The sequence below is a fragment of the Lampris incognitus genome, chromosome 2, assembly GCF_029633865.1.
Source record: "Lampris incognitus isolate fLamInc1 chromosome 2, fLamInc1.hap2, whole genome shotgun sequence".
Lineage (NCBI taxonomy): Eukaryota > Metazoa > Chordata > Actinopteri > Lampriformes > Lampridae > Lampris > Lampris incognitus.
Window position 1 is genome coordinate 92,549,330 of NC_079212.1, and position 27,833 is coordinate 92,577,162.

A 27,833-nucleotide genomic window follows, 5' to 3' on the forward strand; every position below is an offset into this window, starting at 1 on the left:
ATAAAGAGATGAAGAGACAGACGCTTCCATTCTAATCCTGCTAACGACCGGGCTTTCACTCCGACCTAAAACCACCGCGGGCGGTCAAAATGACCGCCGGTTTTTAAACTCTAGATTCTGTCAGGATAAATACCCAGTTGAGATATTAATACATTGCATATGTTATTATGTCTGTTAAGAAACAACTGACACCAAGATTAACATTTTAACAACTTTAATACTGTAACGTGCATGGATAAGTTGACACGCTGGCCGCTGGCTGGTGGGTCTGACCCTTTAGTCGAGCGCTTAACGATGCCTTCTGCGGTGCGGGCGACACGGGTTCGTTTCCCGGCCGCGGCAGTTCCTGTGGTTGCGTTGTCCCCCGAATTTGCTACAATACTGTAACGATCACGGATGAATAGGCTCGGTAGCCCTTGGCTAACGAGTCGTACCCTTTAGTCGACTGGTTAACGTGGTCGCCCGTGGTGCGGGAGATCTGGGTTCGCGTCCCGGCTGCGGCTGTTCCCCGAATTCGCTAAATTGGTGTCAGAAGTGGGATGCGCGCGGACGCGCTTCCCGAAGGAGGGGGGTAGTGTAACGTGCACGGATAAGTAGACACGTTAGCCCTTGGCTAGCGGGTCGGCGGACCCTTCACTTGACTGGTTAACGTTGTCGCCCGTGGTGCGGGAAATCCGGGTTCGCGTCCCGAGCTGCCCCCCCCCCTGAATTCGCTACAATACTATTTTTCAAACAATTTAAAATGACCTCTGTAAATACTGCAACGCCTCGGTGGTAGTCATGGTGCGTCTATAACAGCGTCTGAACCCAGACATGTTGGAAATAATCCAAAATCAAGTTTAGACTATTACGCTCCACTGGAGGACGCTAGTGTGTCTCCAGGACAGAACAATGAACTTCACGAAGGAAATGATGCGACCAACACACGTCATAAATAGTGACATGACGCGCACGATGCCGCGCAAATTACGCGCGGTCATTTTGACCACTCATGGTCGTTTCATGTAGATCTTATCATAACTTTTTTGTGCAATTGATCTAAAATTCATTTTAATGCAAATATATGCAATTTTAGGAGCATTCGGGTAGCGACAGGTCTGTATCTTTTTTTCACGAAGTTATTGAACTTTGAAAATCCAAAACGGTAAAAAAAAGAATCCTTTTGACTGTTGCTGCCTTTCTCTAGCCAATGATCGATGAATTATGTGCAATCTGAATTGTATATCGCTTTTACAGGAGGAGAGTCTGCCCAGGCCTGTATTTGAGGGCCGTCCCCGCCACCAACCCAGATAGCATCTGGATGTGGGCCACTTCAGGCAATGATGCGGCACTGATGGTCTTCTTCTGGCCCTGACAAAAAGGATGTGAGCCTGAAGGGGCCCACATGTATAATACCAAATATGGCCCAAATATGCCAAATCAAATGTGGGCCTTTTTTTTTTTAGCAAAGATGCGGTGCTGTCGGCAACATGTAATCTGGATGTGACCTTGAAGTGGCCCGTGTGGTGCTATGGCTTGGTTATGGCCCAGATCTGGGAGTCAGGAGCGGACCACCCAAGTACCACCATTCTACGTGGTATGTGTGTTGGGTGTGGGACGGGTCTGGGCCACAGCAATTTTGCTATCTGGGAACACTTAGGGTGTCTCCTCGTCTGCCGCCCAATGACTGCTGGGATAGGCTCCCGCATCCCCGCAACCCTGTGTAGGAAAAACGGGTTGGATAATCGATGGATGGATGGATGGACAATGCACAGAAGCGAAGAGTATCTGTGGCATATCTCCAGCCGCTGATAGGGGGCGCTAATATAGGAAACGCTCCTGTGGGTCTTATTAGAGGACAAACGCCCTCGTGGACAATGCACAGATGCGAAAAGTATCTGTGGCATATGTCCTGCCGCCGGTAGGGCGCTAATTTAGGAAACGCTCCTGTGGGTCGTATTAGAGGACAAACGACCTATGTGGTCGTATGGGCTGGAGGACTTGTTGGCCCATTTACCATTTTATACAACTTGCTGAGACAGTCATTTCACAGGAAAAGGGTTCCAGCTTCATAATAGGGTACCACTTTATTTAGGCGCCAAATATCGTTGCACTTCATCGACCGCTAAGCTTCCGTGTGAACAAATCCTCTTTGCATTTGTGCAGCAGCAGCAGCAACGGCAGCGTGTTAATCTGGACGCGGTGCCCCTCAGCAGAGGCACAGTTCATCAGCGTGGTACTAATAAAATGTTTTTTTCAGTTACATGCAGCTCCTCTAAGTGCACATATATGCAGGTCACGTCTTTTTACAGTGTCACGGCGTTGATTAACCGAGTTCGTCTCCACACTGGACGTAGACTGGCAATTTTGCAATAGTACATTGCAAAATTCTCCTGCAGTCTAATTGAGTGTGGAGCATACACAAGTCTGTGCATGCTTCTCTCTCTCTCCATCGCACACGCGCACACGCACACACGCGAGTGGGGGAGGAAAGACATGATGGCTCATCGACCTCCTGTCTCCGGGTGAGAACGCTTCAAATGCAAACCAGTGAATTGGTCGTGGGTGCGCTACAGTAGTCGTTACAATAGCGAGCTTATGACGGAGGAGACCGAGCACGCATGCACAGCTTCTGCAGGCACAAACACGTTCCGCAGACTGTGCCCTCGTGCACTGTGTGCTTCTTCTTCTCCCAAATGTCACTCTCGATCGTTTCACGTGTTCGAAAGGGGAAACTCTGTGGAGACCATTTTAATTATATGGGCGGGGAGGTGGGGGGGGCTGACCTATAGATCCGTTTCGTTTCCGAGTACAAGTGAAATACTATCCACAGCTCCATTGTGACTTACCCCCAGTAAGTAATGCAACATGGCTTTCACACGTGAAGACTCTCCAGCTCCTTCGAAACCCAGTTCAAAGTGGATTAGATGTACATTTTGATAAAGAGGGGGTTGCTCCAGGGGGCATGGGCTGAGACCCCCGAAATGTCCTATTCCACATTCATGCATCAAGGCATACTGCCGTCCAGTATGCTGGGACACTTATGAGCATGAGGGGATGAAGATGAGCGAATGGCGATCTTTCACGAATGAATTTTCCTTTTCTCGAGCAACATATTGGTGTTCTGACCGTTTTCTCTCATCTTTCTCTCTCTCTCTCTCTCTCCCTCTGGCAAGCACACCTTAAAAACGGAGCACGGTTTACTTTGTAAAATACCACATTTGCTGCATGCAGTATGTATAGAAGTTATATTCTGCATGAGCCACGTGGGGCAGAATTTCTCAATATGCAGGCTGCACTAGGTTCAGCCACTGGAGACCACATCTTGGATTACTCTAATTTCACGAACAGAGAGAGAGACGGAGAGACAGAGAGAGAGAGGCAGACAGACAGACAGACAGACAGACAGCCAGCCAGACAGACAGACAGACAGAGAGTGAGTGAGTGAGTGAGTGAGTGAGTGAGTGAGTGAGTGAGTGAGTGAGTGAGAGAGTGAGAGAGGGCGTGTGAGTGAGAGAGTCAGTGAGAGAGTGTGTCTGTGAGTGAGTGAGAGAGAGAGAGTGTGTCTGAGTGAGAGAGTGTGAGAGAGAGGGGTGTGTGAGAGAGTGACTGAGTGAGACTGAGAGAGGGGGGTGAGTGAGTGAGTGAGTGAGTGAGTGAGTGAGTGAGTGAGTGAGTGAGTGGAGACAGAGAGAATGGTGTGTGAGTGAGAAAGAGAGAGTGTGTGTGAGTGAGAGAGGGGGTGAGAGAGACTGAGTGAGACAGAGAGAGGGTGTATGAGTGTGAGAGAGAGCGGGGTGAGTGAGTGAGTGAGTGAGTGAGTGAGTGAGTGAGTGAGTGAGTGAGTGAGTATGTGAGTGAGTATGTGAGTGAGTATGTGAGTGAGTGAGTGGGAGACAGAGAATGGTGTGTGAGTGAGAAAGAGAGGGTGTGAGTCACTGAGTGAGACAGAGAGGGGGTGTATGAGTGAGAAAGGGGGGGTGAGTGAGTGAGAGAGAGGGGGGTGAGTGAGTGGAAGACAGAGAATGGTGTGTGAGTGAGAGAGAGAGGTGTGAGTCAATGAGTGAGACAGAGGGGGGGTGTATGAGTGAGAGAGAGGGGGGTGAGTGAGTGAGAGAGAGAGGGGGGGTGTATGAGTGAGAGAGAGGGGGGTGAGTGAGTGAGTGAGTGAGTGAGTGAGTGAGTGAGTGAGTGAGTGGAGACAGAGAGAATGGTGTGTGAGTGAGAAAGAGAGAGTGTGTGTGAGTGAGAGAGGGGGTGAGAGAGACTGAGTGAGACAGAGAGAGGGTGTATGAGTGTGAGAGAGAGCGGGGTGAGTGAGTGAGTGAGTGAGTGAGTGAGTGAGTGAGTGAGTGAGTGAGTGAGTATGTGAGTGAGTATGTGAGTGAGTATGTGAGTGAGTGAGTGGGAGACAGAGAATGGTGTGTGAGTGAGAAAGAGAGGGTGTGAGTCACTGAGTGAGACAGAGAGGGGGTGTATGAGTGAGAAAGGGGGGGTGAGTGAGTGAGAGAGAGGGGGGTGAGTGAGTGGAAGACAGAGAATGGTGTGTGAGTGAGAGAGAGAGGTGTGAGTCACTGAGTGAGACAGAGGGGGGGTGTATGAGTGAGAGAGAGGGGGGTGAGTGAGTGAGAGAGAGAGGGGGGGTGTATGAGTGAGAGAGAGGGGGGTGAGTGAGTGAGTGAGTGAGTGAGTGAGTGAGTGAGTGGAAGACAGAGAATGGTGTGTGAGTGAGAGAGAGAGGGTGTGAGTCACTGAGTGAGACAGGGGGGGGTGTATGAGTGAGAGAGAGAGGGGTGAGTGAGTGAGAGAGGGAGGGGGTGAGTGAGTGAGTGAGTAAGTATGTGAGTGAGTGAGTGAGTGAGTGGGAGACAGAGAATGGTGTGTGAGTGACAGTAAGACAGAGAGAGGGGGTGTATGAGTGAGAGAGAGGGGGGTGAGTGAGTGAGTGAGTGAGTGAGTGAGTGAGTGAGTGAGTGAGTGAGTGAGTGGGAGACAGAGAGAATGTGTGTGAGTGAGAGACAGAGAGGGTGGTGAGCGAGAGAGAGGGTGTGTGTGAGCTGGAAAGAGAGAGAGAGGCTGTGTGTGTGGTGAGTGAGAGAGAGAGAGGGGGAGAGGGTGTGTGTGTGAGTGAGTGAGTGAGTGAGTGAGTGAGTGAGTGAGTGAGTGAGTGAGTGAGTGAGTGAGTGAGTGAGTGAGTGAGTGAGTCGGAGAGATGCTCTGTGTGAGTGGGAAAGAGAGAGGGTGTATTTGTGGTGAGTGAGAGAGAGGGGTGTGTGAGTGAGTGAGACACAGAGAGGGTGAGTGAGGGAGAGGGTGTGTGTGGTGAGTGAGAGAGACAGAGAGAGAGAGAGAGAGAGAGAGAGAGAGAGAGAGAGAGAGAGAGAGAGAGAGAGAGAGAGAGAGAGAGAGAGAGAGAGAGAGAGAGAGGGAGAGAGAGAGAGAGAGAGAGAGAGAGAGAGAGAGAGAGAGGGTGTGTGTATGTGTGTGTGTACAACTCTCTGGCCATAGACTTGTACAGTAATAATGAGTCAGTCCTCATCCGTAGTACTTCCTAATGGTGTGATGTGGGCCAGTGTTTTCTCATCTGCCTCGTCCAGAGTGTCCTGCCCTGCAGTCAACACACACGCACACAAGCACACGCACACACACCCCGTCTAAAGCGTCTCCTCTGCGCACCAAGAGACAAAGTCCAACCAAAAGTTTTGGGAAAAGAAGAGGAGGCGGGGGTGGAGTGAGGCAGTCGGTCTTAATACGGTGCCGACAGGGTGAAACGGTTCAGAGGACCGGCAGAGAGGGGACAGCGGAGTCCTCTTCCATCTGATTTCCTCAGGGAGGGATTACAACACGGAAATACTGCTGCCCATGCCCACAGAGGATGACGCAGGTGTCTCCTGAGGGACTCGCCGCGCTGGTCGTCAGAGGGAGCGTGTGGGAGCGGTGCTGCAGGGGCTAGGTCATGGAAACGGTGGAGGGCACTTGTTCCAGGGTCGTTTCCTCCGAAGGAGTTCCTCGCGCGCGTGTCAGTCTGTAGGGTGTCGGCCTCAACGCCGCGGCGAGAGTTTGCTTTGCTTTGCGATGGACAGCGGCGACAGAAGACCGCGCTCCGGTTAAGTCACCTGTTCGAGAGTCCCCTCGATGAAAGTCGCCGGATCGGGAAATCGTCTGCTCGCGATGAAGGGCGGCGTTCTCCTCACCGTCGCCCTCCTGGCGGCGCTGCGCTCGGGCCACGCGCAGGTGACGGTACCTGACACAGGTAAGAGCCGCCCGCGGTGACACGCGCCTCGCGCAAATCAAGCCCACCTCGCCACGGACACACGCGCGGATCTGGGTGGTCCTACGGGACGGGTGGCTGTGTTACTGTATAGGTCTCTTGAGGGGACAGGGCAAGAAACCTGCGGCCACCTCTTGCTCACGAGGACCAGAGCAGGCGGAACGCGCGTCTGTGTTGGGGGTTTGGAAACTCGGACGTCGCAGTATGTGGCAATGCGTGTTGGCAAAGGGTGGCGTTCAGATGCGCAGCTCTTTAAATGTGACCTCATGATGCTGACAAAGACAGCTTGTCAACATTAGCACCAGGTTGCAGTGGCGGCTGGTGCGAAAAGGTTTTTTTTGGGGGGGACGCAGTTTACCTTGGCGCAGCACACCTGGCAGCTGCTTTAATGGCCACACAGTCACAGACCCCGTTTACACTTGGTTTTAAAATGCCTTGTTTGTTTGTTTTTTTGTGTGATCGGATCACACGTGGACAGTGCTAAAAACGTTTTGTGAACCGGTTACTCAAACCACTTGCCGAGGCGGTCTGGGACGCATCTGACCACATATCTTTTTATAGTGTAAACGCTAATGCGTCCTGATGCGTCCCCGACAAGGACGTAACAGGAATTCTTCTTCGTACCGAAATCTGATCACAAGGGGTCAGCGGGACGCATTTGGAGACGCGGGTGTAACACAGGTGTAACCGGCGATGTGTCTCGCTGTCCACTTGTGATCCCATCGCCCAAAACGCATTTTAAACCCAAGTGTAAACAGGGTCACAGGGTTGTTAAGAAGGACAATGTAGTCTATAGATTCTATCAGGGTTCGTAGACGGTGGATGATTGACAGTCGAGACGAGGCGTCGTGGTGGATGTGAACATGATTGACAGCCACGAGAATTGTCCAATCACATTAGATCAAAAAAACATTAAAACAATGCCGATTCGCTGCCAATAAAAGTGGGGGTGTCTGGGGCGCACAGAACTACGCCCCCTGGAAAATCTGAAGAAACCAATCAGGCAGTAGCCTCAGGTCACCTGCTCGCCAAAGATTCGAGGGCTTACGTAAAGTATGGTTTGGCCGGCGCCCCTCACCCAGGAAGTATACGTATCCAGACAGAAACCAACCAAATACCACCTGGAACCAGTATTTAATGGCTGCTGACAGGAGCTCACAGACTGAAAAACACTTTTATTTCATAATTATTTGCATTATACAACTAAATTATATTCAACATGTTTAAGTAGTTTTTCATCTCTTGGTGTTTGAAGGGGGGCGGCGCCCCAGCGCCCCGTACTGGCCAGCCGCCACTGGTTAACTGTGGATAAACAGGGAGGGCCTTGGCTACATGTGACCATTTCTTTTCTCTTATTGTTCACTGTTAGTTGCGTTTGTATTGTGCAGCACAACTTGCATTGAATGTGAACCATACGGTACAGTGGGAATTGAGTCTGTAGCTGAATTAACTTAAGAGTAGGTGAGAAAGGGTAGGAAAAAATAAGTGTACACTTCCTCCTACTGCTTTTCCAACATCTTACAAATAATCTGATGCGTACGGAGGTTTGTTCACTGAGTTTGATGTGTGGATTTGTTGATCCCTTCAGACTATTGGCAATGGAGTATCTGTTTGTTATATCCTGCTTATTTACATAAATCATCATCATCATCATCATCACTATCATCATCATCATCATCATCATCATCAAATCTATTTCTAATAGGCTGATGTTGTTGATGATGAAATGGTGGGGCAATGCCTAATGCATCTTTTATTATCTAGCCTAATGTTAAAATACATTTCAAAAGATGTACTCACACTTAAAGAACCCATGTTATTGACATAAAAGCTCAGCGTCCGGGTGGCGTGGCGGTCTATTCCGTTGCCTACCAACAGGGGGATCGCCAGTTCGAATCCCCGTGTTGCCTCTGGCTTGGTCGGGCGTCCCTACAGACACAATTGGCCGTGTCTGCGGGTGGGAAGCCGGATGTGAGTATGTGTCCTGGTCGCTGCACTAGCGCCTCCTCTGGTCAGTCGGGGCGCCTGTTCGGGGGCTGGGGGGAATAGCGTGATCCTCGCACGCGCTAGATCCCCCTGGCGAAACTCCTCAATGTCAGGTGAAAAGAGGCGGCTGGCGACTCCACATGTATCGGAGGAGGCATGTGGTAGTCTGCAGCCCTCCCTGGATCGGCAGAGGGGGCGGAGCAGTGAAGAGTGGGGTAATTGGCCGGATACAATTGGGGAGAGAAAAAGGGGGAACACTAAAAAAACAAAACAACAAAAATCACTATTGTACAAACTAACTTCCTTGGATCATTGGATCATCAAACATCAGTCTCGATTTAGATGTCAGGCCCTCAGAAAAGAGGCACAAGTCACCTTAATTGTAATTTTAAAAGTTTTTTTGTTCGACAAATGGAGCCAAAAGTGGCAACCGTGATCATGTTCGCACTGAAATTGGGGCACAGCATGTTACAAACGGAGAGGGTTGATAACGCGGTTAGTGGTGTGCATGGCATGGCTTGACCCTATTGATCAGCTGAGCCTTGGACCCCCACGACCCACAACTCAGAGTACCCCTACGCATGTAGAGGTGTGACAACCCACCCCGCTACCTCCTGCAACATGCAGGTTGCACTGAGGTTTTGGTGCAAGGCAGGACAAGTGGTCTAAAAGAATTGTGCAAATCTGTATTTACTCTTTTTTTAGATTACTTATATAGATCTAATTCAGTTTATTTTGTCCTCAGGGAATGTGTATGAAAACTCTGTGCCTGCATGTCTTATACTGACATCTGCAAAACAGACTCTCGTATGGAAAGGAAAATGGCAGCCACCCCTGATTAAATTAAAAAATTGTGCATGTACTATAGATTAGATTACAGAGGAAAGGTCGTGCGCCTACGAGTCAAATGAAATGGAATCTGTGAAATTTTGATTAAAATTCAGTCACGTTTTACTGGAGACCTGTAAAACAGAAAACAAAGTAGTCTGCAAAATGCATGGAGTGTTTTATTTTTAGATCAAAATCGGGGTTTTAGTTCATGTTGATCTGACGTGTTTCATGTGTCTTGTGGCTAACCAGACTCTGTTGCGGGGTTGGGTCGGCTGTCCACTCTTCTTTGTGTTCGCATATTGACCTTCTCGTGAGATAGGGGCGTAGTATATCTCCAACATCTGTGCAACTGTCTGGCGAACAGATGCCCGGAGCCTGTTTTTGAAACCAATCAAGACACAATGTCCTCAACCGTCTGTCTGTCACGCCTTTTTACACTGAAATGTAGATTCTATACACCCTTTCTCTCAGGAATGCAAACAAAGAACGGGGCCTGTGCTCCTGGACACCTCCATCAACAACCCCCAACCCTTCCAAATCTTTCTATGCTTCTCTTGTGTGCCCCCCCCCTCCTCTTTCTTCCAGCTTTCACTGCCTATCATCTTCTTTCATCAGAGATTTTATTTTTGCAGAAGTTATTGTATTTAGAAATCACGTCAGGACACAGCGCTGTCGCTCGACACAACCTCTCCGTGGCATTCTTTATTTAGACTGACACAGCATCAAAGGCAGACCCGATCAAACAACCCAGAGCCCGCAGGCATCACCAATCGATCCCAGCACAATAGAACAGCACCAAATCAAATGCAGCACTGTCGATGTGTGCATACATAACATTCCCCCCCCCCGGCAGGATTTCAAACATGAAAGGTTGACACAAAGTCCTCTAGGTGGCCAGGGCGTAAACGTGTGCGAACAGGTCGCGGGGCGGCCTGAGGCTGGTCAGGCCGAGGTGGGGAGGGAGATGGCAGGGGAAGCTGAGGCCCAGAAATGTCTGGGGCCCGTGTAGGAGCTGCATGAAGCCCCGGGGCGTCTCGCCATGCTGAGGGAATGGCTATGGTTGTGTCACCAGCTGTGTGTGGCGGAGCTGACACCTTCCGTAGACGACTGGAGTGCCACCGAGTGCCATCGCTGAGGAGGTAAGTGGCTGGGCCCAGCTGACGGGTGACTTGGAGAGGAGAGGACCAGTATGAAGCCATTTTATTGTCCCTGTGGGGCCTGCGGACCCTGACCCAGTCTGACACATTGATGTCTGGCACCCTGGTTCGTTTTGACTGGTCAAACCGTTGCTTCATCCGCGTCTGCTGACGAGTGACTGAGGCTCTGACCCCAGAGGGAGGTGCCTGAGGTGTGGAGGGGCGGAGCCTGTCAAGGGGCATGCACAGTTCCCGGCCTAGCATGAGAGAGGCTGGGGAGACGCCTGTGGTCGAGTGCTGTGTGGCCCGATAGTGCAGCAGAGTGTGACGGATGGCCTGCGTGAAAGAGCACCCTTGGGCCATGTGTGCTCTGAGGCCGTTCTTCAGTGACTGGTGAAAACGTTCAACGCCGCCATTGGCCTGGGGGTGGTAGTACGCAGTGCGTATATGACGGATGCCCTTGCTGTCGAGATAAGCAGTGAACTCAGCAGAGACCAGCTGAGGGCCGTTGTCAGTGGTGATGGCCTTTGGGAGGCCCCAGCGAGAGAAAAGAGAGTCCAGGAAGTCGATGATGATCTGTGAGGTCACAGTGCCGGAAGTGGTGAGTTCAGGCCATTTTGAGTGTAGATCGTAGGCGACCACCATGAAGCGTTGGTGGTGGGGAACTCCATGGATCTCACCACAAATGTCCAACTGCAGGTGTTCCCAGGGCTAAGAGGGCCAGGCGAGAGGTTGCAGGGGTGGGGGAGCCTGGTGGCCAGTCTTGCCACTCACAAGGCAGGCAGAACAGTCCTTCACCAGAGCCTCAATATCTCTGTCTATCCCCGGCCACCACACCAGGTCTCGGCAGCGCTGTTTCAGTTTCACAATGCCCAGGTGGCCTTCATGCGCCGTATTCAAAACACGTGCACGGAGAGCAGCTGGGACCACTGTGCAAAACCCACGTGCCACGCAGGTGTCGTTCCAGCAGGAGAGCTCCTGTCTGACTCGGGCGAACGCAGCCAGCTCCTCTGGGACCTTGTGAGGCCAGCCGTTCTGGATGTAGGTGCGGAGCTGGGAGAGGACAGGGTCCTGTTCGGAGGCTGCCCTCAGCTCCTGCAGAGAGACAGTGGCCTGGAGGGGTGTGTGTAGCATTTGGACAATGTCCTTTTCCACACAGTCAGTGTCCGTCTGTGGAGCTGGGGTGGAGACAGAGCGAGAAAGCAGGTCGGCGACAACATTGTCTCTGCCTGGGGTGAACTGCAGGCTGAAGTTGTACTGGCGGAGGCGGTCAGACCAGCGGTGCAGCCTCAGGGGTTTGTGGCCTGTCCCAGATGTGGACAGCAGCGCTGTCAGGGCCTGGTGATCTGTCCTGAGGGTGAAGGAGCGGCCATAGAGGTAGAGGTGCCACCTTTCACAAGCCCAGATACAGGCTAACGCCTCACGCTCACCCACGGAGTACCGCTGCTCGGTCAGGTTGAGGGCACAGGAGGCGAAGGCAATGGGCTTCTCCACACCGTTCTGGGTTTGAGACAGCACGGCCCCTATCGCTGTGGCTGATGCGTCACAGGTCACAAAGGTGGAGCTGGAGATGTCGAAGTGAGCCAACACTGGTGGTGAAGTCAGTTGAGTCTTGAGATCACGCACAGCGTCACTGCATGCCTTTGACCACACCCATGGCTCGTCCTTACGCAGCAGCTGGCGCAGGGGGGCTGTGGTCGCAGAGTACTGGGGAAGAAACCTCAGGTAGTAACTTGTCATACCCAGGAAGGAGGCGACCTGGGCGGCCGAGCTGGGCTCAGGGATGGCCTGAATGGCGTCCACGTTGGATTGTAGTGGAGTTACACCGCTCGCTGACAGCCGGAACCCAACGAAGTCGATGGCTGGCACAGAGAGGACACATTTCTCAGCACTGAGAGTTAGCTTGTGCTTGGACAGGGCTGCGAAGACCATGTTAAGGCGCTTGTCGTGGATTTCACTGGTGGGCCCGTGTACCACTATATCGTCCAGATAAATGGCCACGCCCAGTATGCCAGCCAGCACGGAGACCATGATTTTCTGGAAGCAACTAGGGGCGGAGCTGAGACCGAAAGGCATCCTGGTGTAGCGAAACACTCCTGCATGTGTCACAAAGGCTGTGAGGTTTCGGCTGCTGGGGTGGAGGGGCACCTGTAAGTACCCCTGTCTGAGGTCGAGCTTGGAGAACACCTCAGAGCCATAGAACTGAGCAGTGAGTTCTTCTGAGGTGGGCAGTGGATACTTATCAGGGACCACTGCCTTATTTACTGCACGTAGATCGACGCAGACACGCAGGCCCCCCGACTTCTTCTTAGCCACCACGAGGTTTGAGACCCAAGGTGACGCGTCCACCGGTTCAATGATGCCAGCTTCCAGCAGTTGTTGCAGCTCGGCGGAGACCCCATCACGGAGAGCCAACGGGATGCGGCGCAGTGGTTGGATGACAGATTTCACAGCAGGGTTGAGGAGAGGTTGATGGGTGAAGGCGGAGAGGCAGCCCAGCCCCATAAACAGCGATGGCCACTTCTGCTGCCAAGGTGTGGCGACAGTCAGGATTGCTGCCCCCCTTGTGTCTAAGAGGGAAAACCCCAGAGCGGAGAACAGGTCCAGGCCCATCAGGTTGGCCCCACGGCATGCCACATGAAAAACTGCATTGGGCACCAGCTTGGTTCCATAGCGGACAGTCAGTTGGAGAGAGCCAACCAGATCGATTTTGGAGTCACCATACCCACAGAGGACAGCTGAGGGTGCGGACAGTGGCAGTGAACCGAAAAATTTACTGTAGGTATCAACATTCAGGAGAGACACACTTGCACCGGTGTCCAACAGCAGCGGGATGCACACATCATTAATGTTGACTGTTCATGATTTGAATGACACTGGCCCAGAGCTCACCTTGTGAATGACGGCGGTTGAAGACTGGGGGGTGTGGCCCTCTGACCCAGCCGGGGAAGATCGACAGACGTTGGCAAAGTGATTGTGCTTACCGCAGCTACGGCATGTCTGGCCACGGGCAGGGCAGTTCTGAGCCCTTGAAACATGAGACCGAGACCCACAGTTACCACAGGACTGTTGAGGGCGGGGCCGAGAACGCCGTCGTTGCAGTTGCAAGACGTCCCCAGTGGAGTCGGCGCCCGCCTCGCTCTGGCTGGGTTGCGTCCCGAGGGGCAGCCGTGAGTAGAGGGAGGAGTCGTTGGCAGCTTGACTGGAGGTGGCCACTTGCTGTGTATTTAGCATAGCAGCACACTCAGCTGCTACCTCAACCTGTAGTGCGATGGTAATTGCTCTGGACAGCAGCAGATCATCTTTTTCCAGCAGGAGAGTCTCACGCACCTTTGCGTTGTTGGTGTGTTCGATTAGCTGGTCGCGAACCATCTCGTCCTGAAGCGCGCCAAACTTGCATGAGCTAGCTAGCCCTCGCAAATTAGCTACGTACTGCCGCACAGACTCACCAGGCAGTTGGTGTCGCTGACGGAATATAAATCGCCGAAGGAGGGCACTCTGTGGAGCAGCGAAATGGGTGCTCATAAGTCCCACAGCTTCGGCAAAGCTTGTGACGTTCCCCAGAGTCCCGAGCACACGATGACCCTCTGCTCCCAAGCAGTGTAGCAACAGAGCCGTCTTCCTAGCCTGGCTCACGTCGTCGAGCCCTGAGGCGATGATGTAATTTTCAAAACTATGTAGCCAGCGAGTCCATGGTACCGGAGGCTCGCCAGGTAATGCCAGGAAGGGGGCAGGTGGTGGGAGAGAGATATCAGCCATCCTCGTCGCCAATATTGTATTTAGAAATCACGTCAGGACACAGCGCTGTCGCTCGACACAACCTCTCCGTGGCATTCTTTATTTAGACTGACACAGCATCAAAGGCAGACCCGATCAAACAACCCAGAGCCCGCAGGCATCACCAATCGATCCCAGCACAATAGAACAGCACCAAATCAAATGCAGCACTGTCGATGTGTGCATACATAACAGAAGAGTCTCCTTGTTTTCCCCCATACTGTCTCTAATCTCGACGCGTCACCAGTGCGTTTGGACAATAGCTGGCACCTCGTCCCCTGGCTGCTCCGTTCTCCCTCGTCTGCTTTCCCTTTGCCGGCTCTTAAGCGCCGCCCATTTATAAACTGAGTTTAATGATGATGGACAAGGGCTGCTGGGAAGTCTCGGGTGTGCTCTGCAAACAGGCAGAGGTGGAATAGAAGAGTAATGATAGAGAGATAATTGTGTTTTGGCACAATCAGCATGATGTTTATATCAGCTGAAGACTAAAACAGCAGTGATTGTGTGTGTGTGGGGGGGGTGTGCACGTAATGATGATGATGATGATGATGATGGGTGCATGCAAACACATGCAATGTGGAAATATGGTGATGCGTCTGTTTCACTGCTTGACTGATAAACACTTACACTTGGTAGAAAGCCATGCATCAACTGCCATCAACCTGGAGGATTAGCCTGTACAGGATGGGAAATCGTTATAAACCACTCTAGCGCTACGGCGTCTATGCTAGCGCCAGCTGCGTTAGCCTCGTTGGAAGCGACGGCGCTGGACTGGTAGCTTCGTCTACCGACATGTTGGACATCAACGTGCCGGAATGAAGACGCAACGAGACGGTTTCTCATTTAAGACCCTTGCCGGGTCGTTTCATTCCTCCCACTTAAACGCAGGACACGCCGACATGTAGCGTGTTAAGCAGCTACCAGCTAATCGTTAACCAGCTACCAGCTAACCGTTAACCAGCTACCAACTAACCGTTAACCAGCTAACCGTTAACCAGCTACCAACTAACCGTTAACCAGCTAACCAGCTACCCGTTAACCAGCTACCAGCTAACCGTTAACCAGCTAACCGTTCCATTGCATGTATACTCTACGACATTTTGGGAGGATTTGCAGGACTGGCTGTTAACTAAAATCCCACTTGCTCCTCTCACAAGAGAAAATAGTGTGTTTGGCGTTAACACGAAGCACGTTGAGAGGGACTTGATTTTGAACAACCTTGATACTGTAGAGCCGAAGGAACGGAGAAGACCGTAGGTTCACACTTTAGCCGTGTAGGCAACTTTCTTTAATCCACGGTAAATCAGAGAGACAACCAAACCACAGCTCGACTGAGCGGCGGTGGCAAGAATCCCCAGAAAACTGGCTGGACAACCATAACTTAACCCTGCGTTAACCTGCCAGGGCAACCATGACTTAACCCTTAGTTCCTGGGTTGAATTCTGTCCCCAATACGTATCCACCACATGAGCCCCCCCAGAATTCGCCCTAGTAATCGAAGTCAGGCAGGCGCGGGGGGACGACAGGCCGTCCGCGGCGGCTCCGGATAACAGGGGCCGGAGTGTCTCCGGGAGGCATTGACGCGGGCCTGTGGAGGTCGGCCTGAGGAGCAGAAGAGGCAGCTCGGGCCTCCACGGGGGGAGGAGGCGGAGCCGGGGGACGACCGCGACGAGGAGGTTGGGCTAACTCCAACGGCTGCGTCAAGTCCAGGTGTGCGGGTTTAACTCGGTCCACTGAAACATGCTCGGCCGTGCCCCCAAAATCCACCACCAGGTGCTTAGTTCCCCGTTCCAGGACGCGGAAGGGGCCGTCATAAGGGGGTTGCAGAGGGGGGCGGTGTGCGTCGTGACGGATAAACACGTAGTCCGCTGACTGCAGACCTGGGGGCACCTGGGACACCGGCGCGCCGTGTTGGGCGGTAGGGACGGGTGTGAAAGCTCTGACCCCGTCCAGCAAGGAGGCTCGTTGGTCCACAGCTGACCAGGGACGCGTTGCATTGGGCATGAAATCGCCTGGGACTCGCAGCGGCGCGCCGTACACCAGCTCCGCAGAGGAGGCTTGTAGGTCTTCCTTCGGGGCGGTCCGCAGGCCCAGCATGACCCATGGGAGCTTGTCGACCCAGTTGCAGTCCTTGAGAGTAGCCCGAAGCGCAGCCTTCATGGACCGGTGGAAGCGCTCACATAGGCCGTTCGCCTGAGGGTGGTAGGCGGTAGTGCGATGAAGCTTGACGCCCAGAGCCTCACCCACAGCATTCCATAGCTCTGAGGTAAACTGAGGCCCGCGGTCAGATGAAAGGTCGGAAGGCGTACCGAAACGTGAGACCCACGACCCAATAAAAGCCCGGGCCACATCAGCAGACGTCTTGGATGCCAGGGGAACAGCTTCAGGCCAGCGCGTAGTCCTGTCCACCACAGTGAAGAGGTAGGTGAACCCCTGGGAGGGGGGTAGGGGACCAACCAGGTCGACGTGGACATGGTCAAATCGTCTCTCCGGCACTGCGAAGCGTTCCAGGGGCGCCTTAATGTGGCGGTGTATCTTAGCCCGCTGACAGGCAACACACGAGTCGGCCCACGCTTTCACGTCTCTCTTAAGTCCCTCCCACACAAACTTAGCAGAGGTCAGGCGCACGGATGGCTTACCGCCTGGATGAGAGAGGCCGTGCACAGCTTCAAATACGGGGCGTCTCCAGCTGTGCGGGACGATGGGCCTGGGCTGTCCTGTGGAGACGTCACACAGGAGGGTGACACCTGTGTCGCTGAAAGGAACGTCCTGCAGGCGGAGCCCTGTGTCGGAGGCCCGGAGACGGAGGATGCTCGGGTCCGTGGCCTGGTCAGCGGCCATCTGTGCATAGTCAAGGCCTAGGTGGACCGCTCCAATCACTGCCCTAGAGAGGCAGTCAGCTACCTGGTTAGACTTACCAGCGACGTGCTGGATGTCGGTAGTGAATTCCGAAATGTAGGAGAGTTGTCGCTGCTGGCGAGCGGACCATGGCTCGGCCGTCTTGGACATGGCAAACGTGAGGGGCTTGTGGTCCACGTACGCAGTAAACTCGCGGCCCTCTAGCAGGAAACGGAAATGCCGGACGGCGAGCCAGAGACCGAGGAGTTCCCTGTCAAAAGTACTATACTTGCGCTCTCGGGGTGTAAGCTGGCGACTGAAAAAGGCCAAAGGCTGCCAAGCCCCCCCCACCCACTGTTCGTGAACCGCACCAACAGCATAGTCCGATGCATCCGTGGTTATGGAAATAGGCGCTGTAGGTGAAGGATGCGCTAGCAGGGTAGCCTGGGAGAGCGCAGCTTTAGTCTCGGTGAACGCACGGTCCCGCTCTGCTGTCCAGTCGACCGCCTGGTTGGGGGACATGCCTTTCAGCGCCTCGTACAGTGGCCGGATGATAAAGGCGGCTCGGGGAATGAAGCGGTGGTAGAATGTCACCATCCCGATGAACTCCCTGAGCGCACGAGCTGTTTGGGGGCGCGGAAAGGCCGCCACCGCTTCCACCTTTGAGGGCAGGGGGACTGCCCCGTCCCCAGTGATGCGGTGCCCGAGGAAATCAATGGCTGTCAGCCCGAACCGGCACTTCGCCGGGTTGACGATCAGCCCATGCTGGCTGAGGCGTGTGAAGAGGGCATGAAGATGGGACAGGTGTTCTTCCTCGGAGGCGCTGGCGATGAGTATGTCGTCCAAATAGACAAAGATGAAAGGAAGGCCACGGAGCACTGAATCCATCAGCCGCTGAAAGGACTGGGCCGCGTTTTTGAGTCCAAATGGCATTCGTAGGAATTCAAATAGGCCAAATGGGGTAGTCGCCGCTGTCTTGGGGATGTCTGAGGGGTGCACGGGAACTTGATGATAACCACGGACCAGGTCGACTTTTGAGAAGATGCATTTGCCAGACAGGTTTGCAGAAAAGTCCTGGATATGCGGGACAGGATAGCGGTCGGGCGTGGTGGCGTCATTTAGTCGGCGGTAGTCCCCGCATGGGCGCCAACCTCCATCAGGCTTAGCGACGATGTGGAGTGGGGACGCCCACGGGCTGTCAGAGCGGCGGATGATCCCCATGCGTTCCAGGTGCTCAAACTCAGACTTGGCAATGGCGAGTTTGGCGGGGTCGAGACGCCTGGCTCTGGCGTAGACCGGGGGCCCCTTCGTAGCAATGTGATGCTCCACCCCATGCTTAGCGGTAGGTGCAGAGAAGGTAGGCTGGGTAAGGTCAGGGAACTCAGCGAGGAGGCGGTTGAACTTGTCTGCCTCTGAGAGAGAGTTGGCTAGACCTGCATAGGCCGCTTCCCTCCGCGTACATGCGAAGGAGGAGAAGGTTAAGGCATCGACCAGACGGCTGTTCTGAATGTCCACTAGCAAACCGTAAGCGCACAAAAAATCAGCTCCGAGGAGGGGAAGCGTTACATTGGCCATGACGAACTCCCACGTGAAACGTTGTCCACCAAAACACAGTTCTACAGACCGCACGCCGTAGGTGTGGATAGGGCTGCCGTCAGCCGTCGCCAACTGGGGGCCCCGCTCCCCGCCCATGATGTCGACGTCAGTAGCAGGGAGCACGCTTCTCTGTGCGCCCGTGTCACAAAGAAATCGCCGACCGGAGATGGTGTCGAGGATGAAGAGTAGCCTGCTCGTATCGCCAACACTCATGGCCACTACTGAGTGTTGGCCCTCTCGTTTCCCGTCGGCCTGTAGTTGCAGGGGGAACGGCACCGTTTAGCTTTCGCACCAAATCGAGCGTGGTACATACAGAGTCCAGAGGGCTTGTAGCGGTCTGACGCTGTGGCGCCACCGTCGGGCCACGCCCGCGATGTCGGCGGGGGGCCAGTGAAGGTAGGAGCCAGCACCCCGGCATGGGAGGAACGTTGTGTAGCGACGAAGAATCGGTCCGCCTCCTTTGCCAGCTCACGGGGATCAGTGATGGTGGAGTTAGCGAGCGCAGTCTGGACGTGGGGCGGCATGTTGCGCAGAAACAGCTCCATAAACAGGAAACATGGCTTTTCTTGACCCAGTAGGTTTAACATCCTGCTCATTAGCTCCGATGGTTTGCCATCTCCCAAGCCCTGAATTGCGAAGAGGCGACGTGCTCTCTCCGTTGTTGACAGTTCAAAAGTTTCAAGGAGGAGATGTTTAAGTGCGGCGTATTTACCATCGGCCGGTGGGTCGGTTATGAAACCGCTTATCCTGGAAGCCGTAGCGCACCCCAGCGCTGCCACTACGTAGTAGTACCTGGTCTCGTCTGCTGTTATGTCTCTGAGCGCGAACTGTGCCTCAGCCTGCGCGAACCATGTAGCCGCGGAAGACTCCCAAAACTCCGGCAGTTTCATTGCAACGGCGTTCGTAGCCATAATGTGTGTGGTTTCAGAAAACTTATCCGAAAACCGACGTCGGGGTCACCAGTGTAGAGCCGAAGGAACGGAGAAGACCGTAGGTTCACACTTTAGCCGTGTAGGCAACTTTCTTTAATCCACGGTAAATCAGAGAGACAACCAAACCACAGCTCGACTGAGCGGCGGTGGCAAGAATCCCCAGAAAACTGGCTGGACAACCATAACTTAACCCTGCGTTAACCTGCCAGGGCAACCATGACTTAACCCTTAGTTCCTGGGTTGAATTCTGTCCCCAATACGTATCCACCACAATACTCCTGGCGAAATGTTTCCTCCACACATCCAAATGGAGGAAAATTAAACCCATTTTTTCTGTTTTCAAAAGGGATCTTTTGGACAATCATCTCGGTGGTTTGAGACTAATGAACAAAACACATGCAAAACCTCCTCAGAGTTTATGAAAACTATATTTGAAAAAACCCAGCTAACCGTTCCCCCCCCAAAAACTACGCCCCTCGGAACTCTCATCTCGCGAGACCCGTCTGACCTCAACTCTTAAAGGGCCTGCAGAACATGAAGGTGAACGTCTCAAGTTCTTAAGTGCAGCCGCCACAGTACCCTCTAATATATATATATATATATAGAGAGAGAGAGAGAGAGAGAGAGAGAGAGAGAGAGTAGCGGATTATATGGGCAGAATTCACCATAATCGGTTGGCGTTCTGGGTTAGGTAGACACGGGCCCTTTAAGAAAGGGTTTCCGGGTTGACGGTGGCGCGAGGAGGAGGATTGTGGGAGCAGCGCCATGTTGCTGGTTTTGTGTACGGAAGAGTAAATGATACATGTGTTCGTGTTGTCAACGAGAGAAGCTGCCCGTCCCTACTTTCCTGCAGTTTCCACATTGCTGACCCCGACGTAAACCAACGTGGAAAGCTGGAGGTAACACGGGGATTCGAACCGGCGATCCCCGTATTGGCAGGCAACGGAATAGACCGCTGCGCTACCCGGACGCCGTCTTTATATAAATAAATCTTACCAATATGTCAGGACATTCCCGTTGCCATGCGAACAATCACAGTAATTGTAATATGATTCCTCTGTGGGTTTTGGGGTTAGTCGTTTTCAGCAGCTTGTGGGAGAAGGTGAAGATGCAATTGTCATAACAGTGTTTGTGGCGACAAGACATCTCGTTTCATAAACCGCAGACATACCATAGATACCAGTAGCCAGACACAGGCAGTTACCAAGATAACTAGGATCCTGTGTGTCTTTATGCATGCTCAGTAATCCAGGTAAGAGAATCACAGAAAGGTGAATCAGTTCATCTGGGGATACCTGCAGTCAGCTGAGACTGAAGAGGTCACTTAGATGAGTGATGAAACGTTTCTCTCAATAAACGTTGTGTCCAGATGAACTGATTCACCTTTCTCTGATCGGATCCTGTATGCGTTGCTGCTTGCTAAAGAACCTCTTTGGCTTTCACTTGCATGAAAATAAGCACACACACACACACACACACACACACACACACACACACACACACACACACACACACACATCTGACTGACACTCCTCTGACTGTAGGCAGAAGCGATTCTTTTCGCTGAAAAATGATAACACCGTTTAGATATTTTTCACATGAAATATAATACAGTTGCTTGTGAGAAGCCAGAGAAGAGGCCCAGTGATCAGTATGTGTAAGCTCAAGTGTAGAGAACCCAAGCCAAGCTGCCCCCTCTTTCTTCTTCTCCAGTCTATTAAACTGCATGTATTTCCCTTCGGCTGCCTTTTATCTGCCTGACGAAGTTCACTCAAGTTGCACCACATCACTGACACATGCGTCCATTTGTCTTTGTTCTATAATTCTCCAAAAGCTCCACTTTCCTGATCTCGGCGACATGTACAAATTTCTAAGCCGAGCGGTTCGCAGCAAAGACTTCCATGAGCATTTCATTGTGGTGGTGTGTGATCGTATCTGGAGGTCATGTTGGACCAGTTGTTCTCTACTTTAAAGTTTGTTTTAACTGGTTTCATAGACCGCAAAAGTTTGATGCCAGCCATGGAAAGGCCTATTGAGCCCTTAATCCAGCATTTTAAGTGCAAGCAATAGCAAAGGTTTAAAGAACGACCGGGATTTCACCCCTACCCAAATCGACCATGGGCGGTCAAAATGACCGCGTGTATTTAAACTGTATATTCTGTCAAGAGAAATTCCCAATTGAGGTATTAATGCATTGCATACGTTAGTATGTCTGTTAAGAAACTAACTGACACCAAAATTAACATTTTAACAACTTCAATACTATTTTTAAACAATTTAAACTTAAGAGAGACATGGTCGAACTTGGGTAGCAAAATTGAAAAAGTGACAATATTCACCGAAAAACAAAAACCATATTGCTAATCTAACAAACGTAACAAGGCCTATAAAACGTGAACTGCAAAAAAAAAGAACTGAAAATAACCACTGAAGCAGCCCCAAACAGCGGTGTTTTGGGTGTCTAGAAAAGCACTATATAAATGCAATGATGATTATTATTATTAATAATAATAATAATATTACCGGAACTTTAAAACCAGTAGAACATGGTTTTTAAACTCTATATTCTGTGAAGATAAATACCAAATTGTTATATTAATGCATTGCATATGTTAGTATGTCTGTTAAGAAATGGCTGATACCAAAATTAACATTTTAACAACTTTTAATACTATTTTTCAAACAATTTAAAATGGCCACTGTCCGACGCCTGTAAATACTGCAACGCCTCGGTGGTAGTCATGGTGCGTCTGTAGCGGCGCCTGTAACCAGACATGTTGGCAATAATCAAAAATCAAGTTTAGACCATTCCTCTCCACCGGAGGACGCTAGTGTGTTTCTAGAACAGAGCGATGAACTTCACGAAGGAAATGACGCAACCAACACGCGTCATAAATAGTGACATGACGCGCACGATGACGCGCAAATTACGCGCCGTCTTTTTGACAGTTCATGGTCGTTTCATGTAGATCTTATCATAACGTTTTGTGCAATTGATCTAAAACTCATTTTAATACAGATATATGCAATTTTAGGGGCATTCGGGGAGCAGCAGGTCTGTATCTTTTTTATTTTTTTCCACAAAATTACTAAACTTTGAAAATCCAAAACGATCAAAATGGCCGCCTTGGTCGTTCTACTGTGTGGTTTTTAGGGAGCAACTTTTCTGGGAAAGGTCAGTAAACGTTCATAGGTGTTAACCTCGTACCAAGGCCCAAAATACACAACGCCCACAAGACAGAAATGGCGACGTCATTGGGGTTAGATTTGGTGCTTTCTCACTGTCAGTATCTAACAGTTGAAATCCAATCGTTTCCCCCTCTCTGCCAGTGTCGAACTGCTGTGAAGGGGACATTTTGCTTGTGCTGGACTCTTCTGGAAGCATTTCATCCTACGAGTTTTCCCGCCTGCTGCTCTTCCTGACTGACTTGCTGCACACCTTCTCTCTGGGCCGGGGACAGGTGAGAATTGGCCTGCTGCAGGTGGGCACTGCTCCTCTCTTGGAGTTTGGCCTTGATGCCCACGACACCCAGGCCAGCCTGCAGAAAGCTCTGCTCAACACCAGGCAACTCCAAGGAGATACGAACACAGAGGCTGCCCTCAGGTTAGCTCTGGACCTTCTCACTAAACCAGAGACAGAACCCGGGCCGGCCAGAGACGCCGCGCTCCCCAAGGTGCTCGTGTGGCTGACGGATGGGGTGCAGCCCGGAGACGTGGACGAACCGATGTCGGAGCTGAAAGAGCGGGGAGTGGCGGTGCTAGCTGTGTCTACGGGACATGGGAATTATCAGGTGCTGCGGCGGTCGGTGACACCCCCTGTTGAGAACCACCTCTACTTCGTGGACATAGATGACATCGGTATCATTTCAGACGACCTGAGGGAGGCCATCATCGGTATGTATGTGTGTGCGTGTCTGGGAGCAAGCTTCTCCGCCTGCGTCTTGCTAGTATTAGTGTTAGCTACAAGTCCTCCAACCCATACGACCACATAGGTCGTATACCCTCTAATACGACCCACAGGAGCGTTTCCTAAATTAGCTCCCCTAGCGGCGGCAGGAGATATGCCACGGATACTTTTCGCCTCTGTGCATTGTGGGTTTAGACATGATATGTAAAAACTGCTTGATTAGAGGCACATGACAGAATATTGTGATATGCTTGAGGAAAAAAATGATGGATGGTTTATGACTTTGGTTGTGTGGTTGTTTACCACAAATGACAACTTGAGCAGAGATGAGGTTAGGCGGTGGCTGATACATCTCCAAACGTAAAACATTTTTTAGCTGGAAATGGAAGCTGTCATGTTACAAAGCGTGCTCACTGGGAGAGCTCTGTATACCCCCCCTCAAGTTGCCCCTGTTTTATCTTGCTGTGCCCCTGTATCTCTGTCCTCCTTGCTCATTTTCCTTTCCCATTGCCTTATCTGCAGAAATTATTCGTGCAGAACGGCTGCGGGCGATGCATGTGTCCTCCCATAGTGTCACGCTGCAGTGGCGACCTGTTCTGAGTGCAGGGACGGGTTACTATGAGCTCCGCCACAGCTGCGTGCGGAAAGCGGAGGGAGACGCCCATTCTGACACGGGCGTCGGCTGCACCGACGGCCACTACCGCAGGCGCACCCTCTCAGGAGACTCCAGCTGGGTGGAGTTAACCAACCTGCAGCCTGACACCACCTACACGGCCTCTCTCACCCCAGAGTCCAACCAGGAGGTCCTCAACACTCTCTCCATTACTTTCACAACACTTCCCGGTGAGAAAGAGTTTCCTAACGGTGCAAAATAAGGAAAATGAAAATGTTCCGTCTGTAAAATATTATTATGCTGTGCGGGGAATAGCGCCCCGGGGAGAGCATTTGACAATTAATACTAGGGTTAGGGACTAAACTGATAACTAATAAGATACAGTGTATGCATGCACTTATAAAATTGCCAAGTAATTTGGATTTAAGTGTCTACAGTGTTGTGTGGTTTAAAACTGCAACAGATGGACTGTGGAAAAACACAATAGGCTTTAGAAAAATAGCTTGGATATGTATCAGGTCGGTGGGGTGGACACTGTCCAGAGGGCTGTTGGTTTGTTTCCAGCTACCACAGGGAAGGCATGTGTTGGCTGCAAGCAATCAACAGAGGGGTGCTTGTCTGCACATTTTTTACAACGTCTCACAGCAAATAGACAGGGACTTTTGAAGCCACTATCACTTTTGAGCAAAAACCCTGAGCTCTGTCTGTACCTGAGTTGCTGCCAGCGGCCTCGACAAGGAATGTCTGGGAGATTATCTTAACGACGGCTTTTCCACAAGGCAGCTCTCAGTAGTTGTGGCCAATATTAAGGCTATAATTCTGTATTACTGAGTACAAACAAATGTCCTTTTTGATACTAGACAAGAGCTAATTTGCAAATATGAAAATAATGAAATGTTTTTATAGCAGCTAGCTCAATGGTTCCTGTTGGGTAGGACAAGTTAGGCATAGCATTTTACACCTTCACCATAGCAGCTACATGTGACAGAGGAAGGAAGGTAGTGGCGAGCAGCAAACAAAACAAGCAGATATGGCAGACTAAGCATGTGCGAGACCTTTACCAAAGGGCACAACAACCCCAGATAGCATCCGGATGTGGGCCACTTCAGGCAATGATGTGGCACTGATGGCCTTCTTCTGGCCCTGACAAAATGGATGTGAGTCTGAAGTGGCCCACATGTATAATAGCAAATATGGCCCAAATATGCCAAATCACATGCGGGCCTTTTCTGGCGAAGATGCGGTGCTCTCGGCAACATGTGATCTGGATGTGAGCCTGAAGTGGCCCGTGTGGTAAATGGTGAATATGGCCCAAATATCACAAAACAAACATGGGCCACCTTTGGCAAATATGTGGCACATGCGGCATTGCATGGCTTGGTTCTGGCCCGGATCTGGCAAACAGAAGCGGACCGCCCAAGTGCCATCATTCCACAAAGTATGTGGGCCGGATGAAGTGTCAGGTGTGGGGCGGGTCCGGGCCACAGCAATTTTGCTATCTGGGACAGCAATAGCTAAAACCCAGGTTTAACCACGTGTTTTTGTGGGGTGGTTGGGACGGTGGTGACAGAGCAGGATGTCCACAGGTGTGTCAGTAAGTTAGACGAAAATGACATCTTCAGCAAAGTAACTTGAAAGCAAGTCTTTTTTTTTCTACACTGTAGAATGTCTTTGCTGTTGTCTGTCATCATCTCATCATTTATTGACGTATTTCCCCTTTTTCTCCTCGCACATCAGAGATATTGAGTCCAGCAGTGGTCTTAGTATCAGACTCGGCCCCTCATCAGCTTCGCGTCAGCTGGGGCCCTCTGCAGCCCGCTCGAGTCCAGAGGTACCGGGTGGAGTATGGAGCGATTCCCACCGGCCAGGTCCATACCGTATCATTGTACGGCCATCAGAACTCCACCCTGCTGACAGGATTAGAGCCGGACACTCAGTACCTGGTCACCGTCAGTGCTCTGCATGCAACAGGCGACGAGAGAGCCATGTCTGTCAAAGCCTGCACTCAGGAAGGTATGGTTTCAGTTTGAGCTGCTTTTTAGTGTGTGTGTGTGTGGGGGGGGGGGTAGTATGTACCATTTTTTCCCCAATTAAATGTTTGTAACTGGTTTGGCTTTGCTGTTACAAGAAGGTTAAATGAATCCTTCTCCTGAATCCTTTCTCACACACACACACACACCCTGCAGCAGTGCTGCCTGCCCTGACGGAGCTTCAGTTGACCCCGGTGGACCAAGAGGGCACACGGGTCATGTGGCGAGGCCAAGAGGAGGGTCTGAGAGGCTACTGGATCAGCTGGGAGGGGCAAAACACCCAGAACCCGTCAGAGCCCTTGTCCTCCTCCATATACCTGCCCCCTGGCTCTCTGTCGACACAGCTGACCCACCTCGCCCCCCACAGTCGAGTGTGTGTGTCCCCTGTCTACACCGCGGGCAGAGGAGAAGGAATATGCTGCCAAGCAGACTGGTAGGTCAAGTAGAAAATATGCTTCATATCGTTTTATGGACACATAATGTGGATGTATGTAGACATTTTGGCACAGAAATGGTTTGGTTCATTGGTGCTACAGGAAAGTGAGAGGTTATAATGAAATTATCTGCTTTTCTCCCTTCTTTCTGATAGAGTCCATCCAGTGGGGTTGAAAATCAAGGCTGCAGCAATGAGGCCACTGATGGGAAAAAATCGACAAAATCAAACATTTTAAGTGCCTCAAAGACAGATCAGACAACAGATATAGATCCTATTTCCTTGTGTTCCAGTTTCATCTAGAAATTGATGATGAAGGCGATAACATATGGCCAAGTCTATTTATTTTGCAGCGGTATTCTTCTCTTCTTTTTTTTTTCTTCCAAATTATATCATTTGAATCTAATGTTCTTTGCAGCTTTATTTTCTTCTACCTTGCCTATAGACAGCTGGTCGGCCCACAAGCACCTGGGACCAGGTCAAAAACCCAAGTAGCATCTAAATGTGTAGGAAAAAATAATTCAAAATGATCAGTACAAAAACGTTATTAACCAAAAAGTGGAAGTAGTATACACTTATATTTCCTAAATTTTGTTTATTTTTATTCAGTCACAATAAAAACCTCTCTTACACACAATCCTAGATGGGCAAATTGAATCTGTTTAAGGGTAACTAAGGATTTGCACATTTTGACCAATTACCACGGATGATTCAGTTCACATATCGGAGCTTAAACTTTTTAAAATTTGCATACTTTTATGCAAATATATTTTTGAATAGGAAGGTATTAATTATGTATGCTGACACTTTTGTCGTGGTGCACAGTTTTGGTTTTTACCCGTTCTTGTCTCCAGGCTGTGGGGGGGGGGGCGGGGATCCCCTCCATTTTAATTGCCACACTGGCAGCACATCAAAGCCACAACCACGTGTTTCTGCATTCTCTTAAATATCATAATAGGAGATGCTGCAGTGCTTGAAAATAATGAAAAAACGTTATGGTTTATCATGATCCGGACTCATCAAGGTCAATATTAAGCCCATGCAAATACTAACCTGCTGAATCAAAAACCATCCTTTTTTTTTTCTTCCATACTGCTTGCATTGCATGAATATTTGTGGATGCTTATAGGCCTACAGTGAATTATTTTATATTGAATAGTTTTATTTTGTATGTAACATTTTGTCTGTAACATGTATGTGCTGCAGACAGTTTTGCGTGGGATAATGTATCCTCTACAGAAACAATTATGAGGTGAAAAGACACTTTCTCAAGCTGAGAAAATCTGTAAACAATGCCACAATAATAAGAAATGTCCAGACTATTACAATCTCCTCAGAAAATGACAGATATTATAAAGTGGAGAGTAAATGAATTAAAACTGTGCAAAGATATTGTATTCTTAGATTTTTTTTAAATTTTAAATAAACTGGAAGCGGTGTCGAATGATTGCTCGAGTTTTTAACCTGGTGTATTTGGGATGAAGCCAGACTATTAAAAAAAAAG

General features: G+C 50.9%; 1 protein-coding gene across 1 annotated transcript; it reads left to right on the plus strand.

Annotated features, from left to right (window-relative positions):
* Positions 1 to 5,583: 5,583 nt before the first annotated feature.
* On the plus strand, positions 5,584 to 27,719 carry LOC130107952 (von Willebrand factor A domain-containing protein 1-like). Its single transcript, XM_056274770.1, has 6 exons — positions 5,584 to 6,232; positions 22,677 to 23,240; positions 23,776 to 24,096; positions 25,604 to 25,879; positions 26,053 to 26,329; positions 26,486 to 27,719. Coding segments are annotated over exons 1-6 (1,557 nt in total). The 5' UTR covers positions 5,584 to 6,114; the 3' UTR covers positions 26,487 to 27,719.
* Positions 27,720 to 27,833: the final 114 nt, after the last annotated feature.